At 41.6% G+C, this 15,000-nt stretch overlaps 1 protein-coding gene across 1 annotated transcript in view; it reads right to left on the bottom strand.

The window, feature by feature from the left end:
* The window catches only part of LOC106606804 (voltage-dependent P/Q-type calcium channel subunit alpha-1A), a 131,242-nt gene that overhangs the window by 78,516 nt on the left and 37,726 nt on the right, over nucleotides 1-15,000 (bottom strand). The window contains 14 exon segments of the mRNA XM_045721286.1: nucleotides 385-520; nucleotides 5,059-5,162; nucleotides 5,554-5,621; nucleotides 5,772-5,889; nucleotides 6,660-6,732; nucleotides 6,926-7,057; nucleotides 7,595-7,707; nucleotides 7,973-8,085; nucleotides 9,392-9,598; nucleotides 10,557-10,643; nucleotides 11,572-11,616; nucleotides 12,692-12,807; nucleotides 13,014-13,117; nucleotides 14,700-14,887. Coding sequence (XP_045577242.1) covers nucleotides 385-520; nucleotides 5,059-5,162; nucleotides 5,554-5,621; nucleotides 5,772-5,889; nucleotides 6,660-6,732; nucleotides 6,926-7,057; nucleotides 7,595-7,707; nucleotides 7,973-8,085; nucleotides 9,392-9,598; nucleotides 10,557-10,643; nucleotides 11,572-11,616; nucleotides 12,692-12,807; nucleotides 13,014-13,117; nucleotides 14,700-14,887 — 1,604 coding nt within the window.

Genomic DNA, 15,000 nt, shown 5'->3' with positions numbered 1-15,000 from the left:
GTTTGTTGTCTCTCACTGTCTCCTTTCCTCCTTAACCACCTCCCTCCTTACCCCCCTCTCTGGGGTGGCAGGTAGCCTAGAGGTTAGAGCTTGGGACAGTAACCGAAAGGTTGCTTGTTTGAATCCCTGAGCTGGCAAGGTGGAAACATCTGTTGTTCTGCCCTTGAGCAAGGCAGTTAACCCCCACAACAACTGCTCCCCTGGCGCCAATGACGTGGATGACGATTAAGGCAGCCCCCCGCACCTCTCTGATTCAGCTTAAATGCGGTAGATACATTTTGACTGAATGCATTCAATTCTGCAACTGACTAGGTATCCCCTTTCCATCCCTCCACTCCCCTTCCCTTCCTTCCATCCTTCCCCCCTCCCTCCCTCTCTCCTTGCCTTCCAGCGGTCCTCTGGGTCCAGTTCGTTGTAGAGGGCCTCTCTGCTGGTCATTAGAGTCTGTTTCCTCAGCTCCTTGGTCCTCTGTTCCCACACAGACTTATTACCACCCTTATTGTTCTTCTGCTGCTCCTTACTACAGGGACGGAGAGAGGGGAAAGGATGAGAGGAGGGACAGAAAGAGGGGGACCGAGAGAGAGGTAGAGGATAGAAGAGATGAGAGAAGAGAGCAGGCGAGAGAAAGAGGAGAAAGAGGAGGGAGGCGAGATGGAGGAAAGGTGAGACAGATGGACAGAGAGTTGGATGAAAGGGGAGAAGAGCGAGGAGAAAAGAGAGGTTAAGAAATAGAGACAGAAAGCATGATGGAGAGCAGTGGAGAAGGAGGGGAGGCAGAGAGGGAGAGAAAAGAGAGGATGGGTGGGGAGGTTAAGAGAGTGTCAAATACCAGGTTAAGCAGTGGTATCTGAGTCAATTTACAAATATACAAACACACAGACATACAGAAACCTACATACACAGGTATACAGAAATATAAACACAAGCAAATACACAAACACACATTATAGAGCTCACACACACACGTGTAAAGGGTCACCTTGCTGGACCTACAGGGCAGAAACACAGAGCTACTGAAGGAGTATGGTCGACCACAGTTTCCCAAAGCAGTGGGCAGACCAGCCCCACTTTGGGAAACCACACAGAGAGAGGCACAAGATGGAGAATGATATTGAGGCAAGGTTAGAATATTACACAGTCGACCAGGAAACCCAACCCAAAAGGACCCAACGAAAGAACCAAAATGGAATCATCAACAAAAAGACCCAAAATGGAAGTTCTGAGAAAAAAGGGCAAAACTCAGACGACACTCTATTCTCCATATTTTGCACGACCGTTATGAAAGGCTCAGGTCAACAGTAGTGCACTATATGGGGAATAGGGTGCCATTTGAGATGTTGCCAACGAAAGAACCAAAATGGCGCCCCGGCCCCACTAACTCCCTTTCCCAGGGACCACAGTCAACCACAGTAAAGCCACAGCCATACTGCAGGGAGCAGCCAACAGAAAATATACTCAAAATAAGCCAACTCAAAAACCAACAAAAAAGCAAAGGAGTAAAAAAATCATAATTGGGGGGGTAATTAAAACAGGATGGTCTAAAGGAGGAGAGGAAAGGAAAAGCGGGCGAAAAGAAACAGAAGGAGTATAAATGAGTAAATACCAGTCCAGAAAGGGGTCGGAAGCGTTGTGACCTGTGCTGTTTACTTTCTCGCTGAGGAGGGAAAGAGTCGGTGAGTGACATGACACAGAGAACACACGCGCGCCTAATTCACACTATATGACCAACCAGAACCTAGCCAAGCAGAGCTGTACTGGGCTGTACTGTACTGGGCTGTACTGTACTGGGCTGGCCTGGCTACGCATCCACCAGAGTGGCTGGAACCATGCTGGAAAGAACCATGCTGGAAAGAACCATGCTGGAAAGAACCATGGCTGAGCCAGCACAGTACATTTAGGGTCGGCCCTATAGTGTGAATGAGGCAACACACTCCTCAATCCTACACACACACACACACACACACACACACACACACACACACACACACACACACACACACACACACACACACACACACGACTTTACACTAACACATACACACACACATACACACACACACACCATTTCAACTCACACTGCTCAGACAGCCATCTTGCTATGTCTCTATTCATCTCTCTCCCCATTTCTATTCTTTTCCCTTTTTCTTTCTCTTTTTATCTTCCTCTCCTTTCTCTCTCCATTTCTCATCTTTCTTTCTCTTGCACAAACTTGATTTATCCCTCTAGACTTTTCTCATACTATTTCTCTATCTCAGGATCCACATCTCCCTTCCACTACACAGGCATCCATATCTCTCTATCTCACATTTTGTCTCTGTTGCACAAATTCTAAAGTCTTCAGAGTATCTACACATCTCTCCATTCATTCTACCAAACACAGACTGCCCTTCAAACGGAGGCAGTTTCTATCTCTCCTCTACAACTAGACAGAGAGACAATAATGTTCTCTTACAGCGGATATCTCAAGTCACAAACCATTACCCAGGTCTTCTTGTTGTCATGACATGTTTATAACATGTGTTATGTCATCATTATAATAGTGTTATGTCATCATTATAATAGTGTTAAGTCATTATTAGAATGGTGTTATGTCATCATTAGAATGGTGTTATGTCATCATTATAATAGTGTTAAGTCATCATTGTAATAGTGTTATGTCATCATTATAATAGTGTTAAGTCATCATTATAATAGTGTTATGTCATCATTATAATAGTGTTATGTCATCATTATAATAGTGTTAAGTCATCATTATAATAGTGTTATGTCATCATTGTAATAGGGTTAAGTCATCATTATAATAGTGTTATGTCATCATTATAATAGTGTTAAATCACCATTATAATAGTGTTAAGTCATCATTACAATGTTGTTATGTCATCATTATAATAGTGTTATGTCATCATTATAATAGTGTTATGTCATCATTATAATAGTGTTAAATCACCATTATAATAGTGTTAAGTCATCATTACAATGTTGTTATGTCATCATTATAATAGTGTTATGTCATCATTATAATAGTGTCAAGTCATCATTATAATAGTGTTAAGTCATCATTATAATAGGGTTAAGTCATCATTATAATAGTGTTAAGTCATCATTATAATAGTGTTATGTCATCATTATAATAGTGTTAAATCACCATTATAATAGTGTTAAGTCATCATTATAATAGTGTTATGTCATCATTATAATAGTGTTATGTCATCATTATAATAGTGTTATGTCATCATTATAATAGTGTTAAATCACCATTATAATAGTGTTAAGTCATCATTACAATGTTGATATGTCATCATTATAATAGTGTTATGTCATCATTATAATAGTGTTATGTCATCATTATAATAGTGTTAAGTCATCATTATAATAGTGTTAAGTCATCATTATAATAGTGTTAAGTCATCATTATAATAGTGTTATGTCATCATTATAATAGTGTATGTCATCATTATAATAGTGTTAAGTCATCATTATAATAGTGTTAAGTCATCATAATAATAGTGTTAAGTCAGCATTATAATAGGGTTAAGTCATCATTATAATAGTGTTATGTCATCATTATAATAGTGTTATGTCATCATTATAATAGTGTTATGTCATCATTATAATAGTGTCATGTAATCATTATAATAGTGTTATGTCATCATTATAATAATGTTAAGTCATCATTATAATAGTGTTAAGTCACCATTATAATAGTGTTAAGTCATCATTATAATAGTGTTAAGTCATCATTATAATAGTGTCATGTAATCATTATAATAGTGTTATGTCATCATTATAATAGTGTTATGTCATCATTATAATAGTGTTATGTCATCATTATAATAGTGTTAAGTAATCATTATAATAGTGTTATTTCATCATTATAATAGTGTTATGTCGGCCTTGTGAAGGAGGGGTCAGGTAAAGTGTAACCCATTTAGATCCAGAGAGAAATCTTCTTCCCAGAGTCCCAGACAGGGACTCAGAGTATCTCCTAACCTGCTTTAGCAAGTGTGGAGATTCCAGTTTGAAAAATCCCTGCTTGCGAAGCTATTATATCATCCACATATGCGGATGAATGATTTGGATTTATACTGGCACGGTGGGGCAGTGCTAGGAATGACGTCACAGTCACATCATTAGTGGAAACCATTCCTAATATTGCCCTATCAGTGCACCTTTAGCTGTCTTGCAGACTAGGAAAACATGTCCAAGACACAACACACAACAATAGTCAACACACCACACAAAAGTACACATCAAAAGTGGGCTGCATCAGAGATTGTGTGTGTGTGTGTGTGTGTGTGTGTGTGTGTGTGTGCGTGCGTGCGTGCGTGCGTGTGTGTGTGTGTATATATGTAAGTATTTGCTTGCATACGTGTTCATGTTTCAGAGTAGAAACAACAGTTGTAACCTTACTATATTAGTAGTGGAGGTCAACTCTATGCGTGATATTGGACGTGTCCCTACGTCCTCAGGCTCCCCTGCTGGGACATTATAAGGGCTGTGGACCGTGGACACACTGTGAACTTCACCATGAGAGAACTGAGCTGCAGAGAAAGGATCTAAGACTCACTGCTTCCTACTGGAGGAGGAGATCAAACACTGTGTGTGTGTGTGTGTGTGTGTGTGTGTGTGTGTGTGTGTGTGTGTGTGTGTGTGTGTGTGTGTGTGTGTGTGTGTGTGTGTGTGTGTGTGTGTGTGTGTGTGTGTGTGCGCTTGTCTGCGCGTGTGTGTGTGTGTGTGTGTGTGTGTGTGTGTGTGTGTGTGTGTGTGTGTGTGTGTGTGTGATGTGTGTGTGTGTGTGTGTGTGTGTGTGTGTGTGTGTGTGTGTGTGTGTGTGTGTGTGTGTGTGTGTGTGTGTGTGTGTGTGTGTGTGTATGTCTGTGCGTGTGTGTCTGTGTGTACATGTGCGTGTGTGTCTGTGTGGGTGTATGCGAGCGAGCAAGTACGCATGTGTCTGTATGTGCAGCCGAAAAGTGAACACACTAAGAGAGATGAGGGGGCAAGGATGAGAGAAACAACAGAGAGAGATATGGAAACAGAGAAAGAAAGAGAGATACTTACGCCGCTATGGACAGGTTGGCTGCAGACTGAGGGCTGACTTCGGCCACCTCCTTGGCTTTTTGCAAAGCATTTTTCTTGGAAGCGGCTTCCTCTTCCTGCTCGTCCTACCAAAGAAAGCGAGTGAGAGAGAGGGGGGGAGGAGGGGAGACGGGAAATACATAGGAGGGAGAGAGAGAGGGGGGGATAAAAAGAGATAGAGGAGGTTGATACAGATGGTAGACAGAGTGAGAGAAGAGATCATGCCTGTTGTTCACATGCGTATCTGCCCTCTCATTGGCTAGAATGTTCCCGCCTGTTCCCGCCTCACCCGCCTGCCTTCCGCCTTTGCAGACATTTATTCCCATTGTTAGAGCATTCAGTCCAATATCTGTCAATCTACAGATCATTTTTGATGGGGAGCTAGAGCTGACAGGGTGAGAGGTCATTTCCTGAACTGAAGGGTCATTCTATTTGACCCCAGTAGGCGTGGCTAGGTCAGTGTACAAAGTACTGTACCTTAGTGAGTTCCTGTGCATTGGCCAGATTGTCCACAGCAATGGCCAAGAACACATTCAGCAGAGTGTCTGAGAGCAAAGGGTTAAATACAGAAACTACACTGTGTGTGTGTGTGTGTGTGTGTCTGTGTGTGTGTGTGTGTGTGTGTGTGTGTGTGTGTGTGTGTGTGTGTGTGTGTGTGTGTGTGTGTGTGTGTGTGTGTGTGTGTGTAAGGATACAGTTGCCGAAAAGTGTGAGCACGATGAAGAAGACTGAGAAGACCATTCCGTTGTTGACTCCTCCCTGAGACTCTATTCCATCATACATAACCATGTTCCAGTCTTCTCCGGTCAGGATCTGGGGGAGAAGACACTCTTAATAAACATGTAGGATCTTCATTTGAGGCAGTTTGCTATAGCAGGAAAAAAATCCCCCAGCAACAGGAAATGTGAATTATTATGTGGATTATAATTACTGGACATTTTTTGTAGGGGTTGACATTTTAAAGTGGAAATTACAACCTTTAGAAGCCTTTTTATACCTTGAATACACTACAAGTTTGCATTTTCTGCGGAGCGGGACATTTCTCAGAAACAAAAGAAAAGAGCTAAAATGAAGATCCTACATCTGTACACACACAGACACTCATACACTTGTACTACTGTACACATACACTCTTATACACACACACACAATCTTATACACACACACAATCTTATACACACACACACACACACACACACACACACACACACACACACACACACACACACACACACACACTCTTAAACACACACACTTAAGCATACACAGTCTTATACACACACACACACACACACTCTTAAACACACACACTTAAGCATACACACTCTTATACACACACACACACTCTTAAACACACACACATATAAACACACGCTTTGCACACGTTAGGACTGCTTATCTTGGGACTGCTTACACACTCACCTTTCCCTACCTTTACACTCATCTATCCTCTTTCTTTCGCTCCTATCCCCCATTTCCAGCATGCTACCACTCCCACTCTTCTCCTGCCCTCTTTTCTCATTCCATTATCTCTTTCCTTTCTCTCCCCTCTCCACTCCCCCCTCCCGTCTTTATCCACTCACCTGGAACACAGTCATTATTGCTGCAGGGAAAGTATCAAAGTTGGTCGGGGGAGTGCCAGATTCAAAATTAAACCTAGAGGATAAACAGAGAGAAATGGAGGAAGAGAGAAAGAGAGAGCGAGAGAAAGATAGCGAGAGAGAGAGAGAGATTAAAAATTACACCAAACAGTCAGACACTGAAGATAAAGAGTGACAGGGGAAGGGGAGGAAGGGGGAGGAAGGATGAAAGGGGCAAGAAAAGAGGGGAAAGAAGAGGAGGTACTGACTGTCCTCCGAAGAGTTGCATGCCCAACAGAGCGAAGACGACGATAAAGAGGAAGAGAAGGAAGAGCAGGCTTATAATGGATTTCATGGAGTTGAGCAGAGATACAACCAGGTTCCTCAAAGACGCCCAGTACCTGACAGAGAGAGAGCAGTAGAGAGAGAGGGGAGGGGCAGGGGAGAGAAATCACAGCAGCAAGATGTGTGACCTGTTGCCACAAGAAAAAGGCAACAGTGAAGAACAAACACCATTGTAAATACAACCCATATTGATGTTTATTTATTTTCCATGTTGTACTTTAACTATTTGTTACAACACTGTTACAACACTGTATATAGACATAATATGACATTTTAAATGTCTTTATTATTTTGGAACTTGTGTGAGTGTAATATTAACTTTTCACTTTTTATTATTTATTTCAATTGCTTTGGCAATGTAAACATATGTTTCTTCCCATGTTTCTTCCCAATAAAACCCCTTGAATTGAACTGAGAGAGGTGGGGAGAGAGTGTGAGAGAGAGGAGAGAGAGCTTGTGAGCGAGAGAGAGAGTTTAGAAAAGCCTATACATTTCTAATTGCCTTTCATGGTCGTTTGTTAATGAGACATGCTGACAAACAGATTGATAAGATATCCGATACAAAGGTTGAATCAAAGTCAGTAGAGACTTACTTGGTGACTTTGAAGATTCTCAGTAACCTTAGAGCTCGTAACACACTGATACCAAAGGATGTCCCAGGCTGGATAAAACCCCACAGCACCTCGAATATGCTGCCACATATTACCTGCCACACACACACACACACACGATTAGTGATGTTATCCAAAACATGCGGTCAAAAATGATATGTGAGTGTGTGTGTTTACTGTATTGGTGTGTGTGTGTGTGTGTGTGTGTGTGTGTGTGTGTGTGTGTGTGTGTGTGTGTGTGTGTGTGTGTGTGTGTGTGTGTGTGTGTGTGTGTGTGTGTGTGTGTGTGTGTGTGTGTGTGTGTGCGCGTGTCACATATGCACCGTGTGTACCCTAGAGTAGACGAGTTCCACCACTCACAATGCAGTCAAAGCAGTTAAAGGAGGAGTGAAAGTAAGGCTGTGACCCCAGTCCATAAATCTTTATACCCATCTCAGACATGAAGATACTCAAGAAGACGAACTCTGCAAAGTCTGGAAGAGGTGAAAAGAGAGAGGGAACAGGGGGAGAGAGAGCGGGAAAGATCAGACATGAGCGAGCGAGCAAGAAAATGCACGAGGATGATATCAAAAGAAAAGGAATAAAGAGGGGCATTGAAAAATTCACTGTAAGAAGCAATCAGAGAGGCAGAAAGACTGTCACGATCCCTCCGGAACTTTCATTACGCATACCTGTCCCCTATTCCCACTGATTAGTACTTGTATATGTGTGCCCTTTGGTTTCCATTGGGCTGTCGATTATTGTTATAATGTCCATTGGTCCGTGTGAGTACCTGTGCTGTATGTTTTGGGCTTTCGTGCCCTTGTGGATTGTTCAGATGATCACGGGTCTCGTCCCGTGTGTTAATCATTGTGTGCGTGTGTTATTTATTCGATGTACTCCTCAGTCTTTTGTTTGGGTTTCAAGCCTGTGTTTTTGTTACGTGTTTGTTTGGTCTTTGTCCCCGTGCCTTTACACGGCACGCCATAATTTGGGGCTTAATAAAAAAAACTATTACGCATTCCTGTGTCTGTCTCCCGAATCTCCTTTAAGCCAACGTGACTGTCACGTCCTGACCAGTAATAGGAGTTATTTGTTATTGTAGTTTGGTCAGAACGTGGCAGAGGGTATTTGTTTTATGTGGTTCGGGGTGGTGGTTTGTTTAGTAGGGTATTTGATTTATGTATTCCGGGGGGTTTTGGGCACTGTTCTATGTTAGTGTATTTCTATGTTCTGTCTAGTCTTTTGTAATTCTATGTTTTGTTTATTGGGGTTGGACTCTCAATTAGAGGCAGGTGTTTTCTAGTTGCCTCTGATTGAGAGTCCTATGCTGTGTATAGCTTTGTGCCTTACCAACCTGTGATTAGTCATTGTGTTTTCTTTGTGTACGTGTTTGTTTTGGTTCTCCTTCTTGTCCATTTATAATAAAGAAGATGAGTGCACATTTCCCCGCTGCATTTTGGTCTAAATCCGACGTCAACCGTTACAGTGACAGAATCTTCTTTAAGCCAACGTGACAGAATCTTCTTTAAGCCAACGTGACAGAATTTCCTTTAAGCCAACGTGACAGAATGTCCTTTAAGCCAACGTGACAGAGGTAGAGAGAGAAATAAAGAAAAGTATCTAGAATTTCCATCCATCCTTCATCTTTCCCTCCCACCCTCTATCCCTCCCTCCCATCCTCTATCGCTCCCTCCCTACCACCCTCCATACCTCCCCCCTCCCTCCCACCCTCCATACCTCCCTCCCACCCTCCATCCCTCCCTCCCTCCGTACCTCCCTCCCAGTATGTCTACTCACAGAGGAAGTCTGAGAGTGGTTCAGGCTGGTCGTAGTGTACTACAGCCACACACATGGTGTTAAGTCCCACCAGACACAGTACACTCCAGTAGAAATACTGGGTCTTCACAATGCGTCGGATGAAGAAACGCAGACGACGCTCCTTCTTATGGAAGTTAGAACCCTCCAGCTTTGAACTCTTCAGACTGGCCCGCGCAAAGGGAGAACCTGGGAGGAGAGGAGAAGAATGGGAAGAGGAGAGGGGGATGGAGGAGAGGAGAAGTGGGAAGAGGAGGGGGATAGTGGAGAGGAGAAGAGTGGGAAGAGGAGAGGGGGATGGAGGAGAGGAGAAGTGGGAAGAGGAGAGGGGGATGGAGGAGAGGAGAAGAGTGGGAAGAGGAGAGGGGGATGGAGGAGAGGAGAAGAATGGGAAGAGGAGAGGGTGTGGAGGAGAGGAGAAGAATGGGAAGAGGAGAGGGTGTGGAGGAGAGGAGAAGAGTGGGAAGAGGAGAGGGTGTGGAGGAGAGGAGAAGAGTGGGAAGAGGAGAGGGTGTGGAGGAGAGGAGAAGAGTGGGAAGAGGAGAGGGGGGATGGAGGAGAGGAGAAGAGTGGGAAGAGGAGAGGGTGTGGAGGAGAGGAGAAGAGTGGGAAGAGGAGAGGGGGATGGAGGAGAGGAGAAGAGTGGGAAGAGGAGAGGGGGATGGAGGAGAGGAGAAGAGTGGGAAGAGGAGAGGGTGTGGAGGAGAGGAGAAGAGTGGGAAGCGGAGAGGGGGATGGAGGAGAGGAGAAGAGTGGGAAGAGGAGAGGGTGTGGAGGAGAGGAGAAGAGTGGGAAGAGGAGAGGGGGATGGAGGAGAGGAGAAGAGTGGGAAGAGGAGAGGGTGTGGAGGAGAGGAGAAGAGTGGGAAGCGGAGAGGGTGTGGAGGAGAGGAGAAGAGTGGGAAGAGGAGAGGGGGATGGAGGAGAGGAGAAGAGTGGGAAGAGGAGAGGGTGTGGAGGAGAGGAGAAGAGTGGGAAGAGGAGAGGGGGTGGAGGAGAGGAGAAGAGTGGGAAGAGGAGAGGGTGTGGAGGAGAGGAGAAGAGTGGGAAAAGGAGAGGGGGATGGGGACAAGATGGAGAGAAAAAAAAACATTTGGTTAGCATGTAACATCTTGTGTGTGCGTGTGCATGTGTGTGGTGTTTCTTACCCACTGCCAGGTCTCCATTCCCATCCTCTGGGTTAAGGAGATCTGTTTTGTTCTTGTGGTTTTTGATGGTGGGTCTCCTGCGGGTGCCTGAATGGGAAAAATAGAACACAGTGACGCACAACTGCTCACTATAGAACACGCAAACAAACACTGGCACAGAAGCAAATATGCTACATTTACACTAGTAAAGATGCTACATTTACACTAGTAAAGATGCTACATTTACACTAACAAAGATGCTACATTTACACTAGCAAAGATGCTACATTTACACTAGCAAAGATGCTACATTTACACTAGCAAAGATGCTACATTTATACTAGCAAAGATGCTACATTTACACTAGAAAATATGCTACATTTACACAAGGAAAGAAGCTACATTTAACGTCGCAAAAATGCTCTGGTTACACTAGTAAATATTCTACATTTACACTAGCAAATGTGTTACATTTACACTAGCAAAGATGCTACATTTACACTAGCAAAGATGTTCCGGTTACACTAGTAAATATTCTACATTTACTCTAGCAAAAATGCTACATTTACACTAGCAAAGATTACATTTTACATTTTTACATTTTAGTCATTTAGCAGACGCTCTTATCCAGAGCGACTTACAGTAGTGAATGCATACATTTCATACATTTTTTTTGATTTTTTTATTTCATACTGGCCCCCCGTGGGAATCAAACCCACAACCCTGGCGTTGCAAACAACATGCTTATGTCACAAACACCATGCTCTACCAACTGAGCCACAGATGCAACATTTACACTATTAAAAATGCTTCATTTACACTAGCAAAGATGATACATTTACACTAGTAAAGATGATACATTTAGACTAGCAAAGATGCTACATGTATACTAGTAAAGATGATACTGTTACACTAACAATGATGCTACATTTACACAATGTTATAGTTTCTCATTTCCTGTCTCTATATACATTCTAACATCATATCTATGTCACTACACACACACACACACACACACACACACTTGGGTAAATACCGTCAAAGGCATCAGGGTCTTCATCGTCTGCTAAGATCACTTCTTCTATAGGAAGGAAAAGTGAAATAAACAATAACATGGGAATGTATATGGCAATATGTAACATATATAACATAAATATATAACATATATAACATAAATATATAACATATTTAACCTAAATATATAACATATATAACATAAATATGTAACATATGTAACATAAATATATAACATATAACATAAATATATAACATAAATATATAACATATGTAACATAAATATATAGCATAAATATATAACATATATAACATAAATATATAACATATGTAACATAAATATATAGCATAAATATATTACATATATAACATAAATATATAACATATATAACAAAAATATATAACATATGTAACATAAATATATAACATATATAACAATATGTAACATGTGTAACATAAATATATAACATATATAACAATATGTAACATATGTAACATAAATATATAGCATAAATATATAACATATATAACATAAATATATAACATATATAACAATATGTAACATATGTAATATAAATATATAACATACATATATAACAAAAATATATAACATATATAACATGAATATATAACATATATAACATGAATATATAAAATATATAACATAAATATGTAACAAATGTAACATAAATATATAACATATAACATAAATATATAACATAAATATATAACATATATAACATAAATATATAACATATGTAACATAAATATATAGCATAAATATATTACATATATAACATAAATATATAACATATATAACAAAAATATATAACATATGTAACATAAATATATAACATATATAACAATATGTAACATGTGTAACATAAATATATAACATATATAACAATATGTAACATATGTAACATAAATATATAACATATATAACATAAATATATAACATATATAACAATATGTAACATATGTAATATAAATATATAACATACATATATAACAAAAATATATAACATATATAACATAAATATGTAACATATATAACATGAATATATAACATATATAACATAAATATGTAACATAGGGTTCCAAGTATGTTTTGTGTGTAGTTCTATATGATGATAATGTACCTGCTTTACAAATCCACTCCAGGTATCCATTGAGCTCTCTCTCTATCTGCTGCTGTCTCCTCAGCTTCAGAAACTCACTCCTGTTCTCCACTCGCTCTCTCTCTTTGGCAAACTCCCTGTGGTCGACACACACACACACATATAAACACACACATATCAACTGAAACACACATATAGATCTATACAATGACATATTCACAGACATATTGTATACACACACGCACACGAAACACACAAACATGTCCCACACACACACACACACGTGCGCCTACACACACACTCTCCCACACACACACATGCGTGCACACACACACACACTTACCCAGATAGTACACCCAGGACCAGGTTCAACATGAAGAAAGAGCCGATGATGATGAGGGGAATGAAGTACATCCAGTTCCACGCGCTCCCTGAGGCATCGTTGCTCTGCAAACACACACACACACACACACACACACACACACACACACACACACACACACACACACACACACACACACACACACACACACACACACACACACACACACACACACACACACACACAAGTGAACGTGCGCACATACACAGAAACATATGTACGCGCACACACAAACACACAGACACATCTTTTGATCTAGTAATTCATCATTCCCTTGTTTGACTAGAGAGGTTACACTGAGATGTAGATTTTATAAAGCCAAAAAACAGCAGACCATTTCAGGACCTTTTCATGAACTGGGACGGGGTCACCACAATACGGGGATGATTAGGACATCGTTTCATACAGTATACTGTCCAGAGTATCTGCTATTTAAACAGTTCAGCTGCACAGAATGTAACGCTCTTCCTCTCTCTTTTTCCCTCACCCTCTCCAACCCCCCTTTCTCTATCTCTCTCATCCCTCCCCATCTTGCTGTATTTCCCCCTAAACTGAGTCCATCACAGAATGTAACGCTCTTTCTCTCTCCCATACACCTCCCTCCCTCCCTCCCTATGTCTGTGGGCGTGGCTGCTGTTGCTGTATGCTGTACTGAATGTACTGCAGCCTTTTTAGCCATTAAACTTTCAGCACTTTCTTCCTCAGCAGCTGCAAGAATAACTCTGACTGAACAGCCCTGTTAAATATAGAGCAGCATCGCCACTGAGTGAGACTGATGGAGGAGGGAGAAGAAGGGAAGAGGGTGGGGGAAAGGGGGAGGGGGGTGAAGAGGAAGGGAGAAAGAGGGAGGCCGATGGGGGGGAGAGAGACAGTGAGTAATTGGGTGTGGTGAGGTGGGGGGAGTAGGAAGAAGCAAAGAGGAATGAAGATGGAGAGACAGATTAAGGAAGCAGAGAGAGCGAGGAAAGATAGAGGTGTGGGAAAGAGAAGAGGGGGAAGAGGGGGAAGAGAGGGAAGGGGGAATATTGAATATGGGCCCATAGAGTGCTGTGGATGGGACTACACTCACATTCCCCCACTACCCTCATCCACCTCTCCATCGCCATAGCAACCATTGCCACTGGCAGCAGGGTACTATTCACTGTGTCTTCGGTATGGGCACACAATACAGTATATGAGTAAATGCTATGGGCATATTTGTCTTGCAGTGAAACATGTATTGTATGAATTGGTGGGTATTTACCATGTAATTTACTAGTAAATACCATAGAAATATATTATCCTGGTTGTAGTTGCCCCACAGATTTAGGATCAGCTTATCCTGCCTCAATTCTACCCGAAACCCAAAACAAAACCTGAACCCAATCTCAAACCCAAACCGAAGACTAAACCTAATCCCGATCTCAAACCCCAAACCAATCCTGAATCCAATCCCAAACACAAACACAAAACCAAACCTAATCTCAAGCCAAACCGAAACCTAAAACCAAACCCAAACTCCTGATCTTAAACTCAAAACCAAACCCGATCTCAAACCCTAACCCAACTCTACAGTAACTCACATAATAGTCCAGCTCTTTAACCATCAATTAAATACCATAATACCTCTAATACAGAACCACTGTGATGTGAAGTACCGTAACTCACATAGTAGAGCAGGTCAGTCCATCCCTCCATGGTAATACATTGGAAGACTGTGAGCACGGCAAACAGGATGTTGTCAAACTGGGTGATGCCGTAGTTAGGCCCCAGCCAATACTTTCGACACGTGGTCCCGTTTGGACATAATCTCGACGGGGCTTCGGTCCCACACGGAAACTCCTCGCGAATCTCATCTACAGGGGTACAGAGTGTTTGTGGATCAACATGTTATTTAAGAGCTAGATCTTCTTTGATTCATATTGAATTGATAGTCTTTTTGTCACTGATTTAACTGGCCTACTGACTG

This window comes from Salmo salar, chromosome ssa06 (genome assembly GCF_905237065.1).
Source record: "Salmo salar chromosome ssa06, Ssal_v3.1, whole genome shotgun sequence".
Classification (NCBI taxonomy): Eukaryota; Metazoa; Chordata; class Actinopteri; order Salmoniformes; family Salmonidae; genus Salmo; species Salmo salar.
The sequence above is the reverse complement of the archived record's forward strand: the minus strand, read 5'-3'. Positions and strand labels throughout refer to the sequence as shown.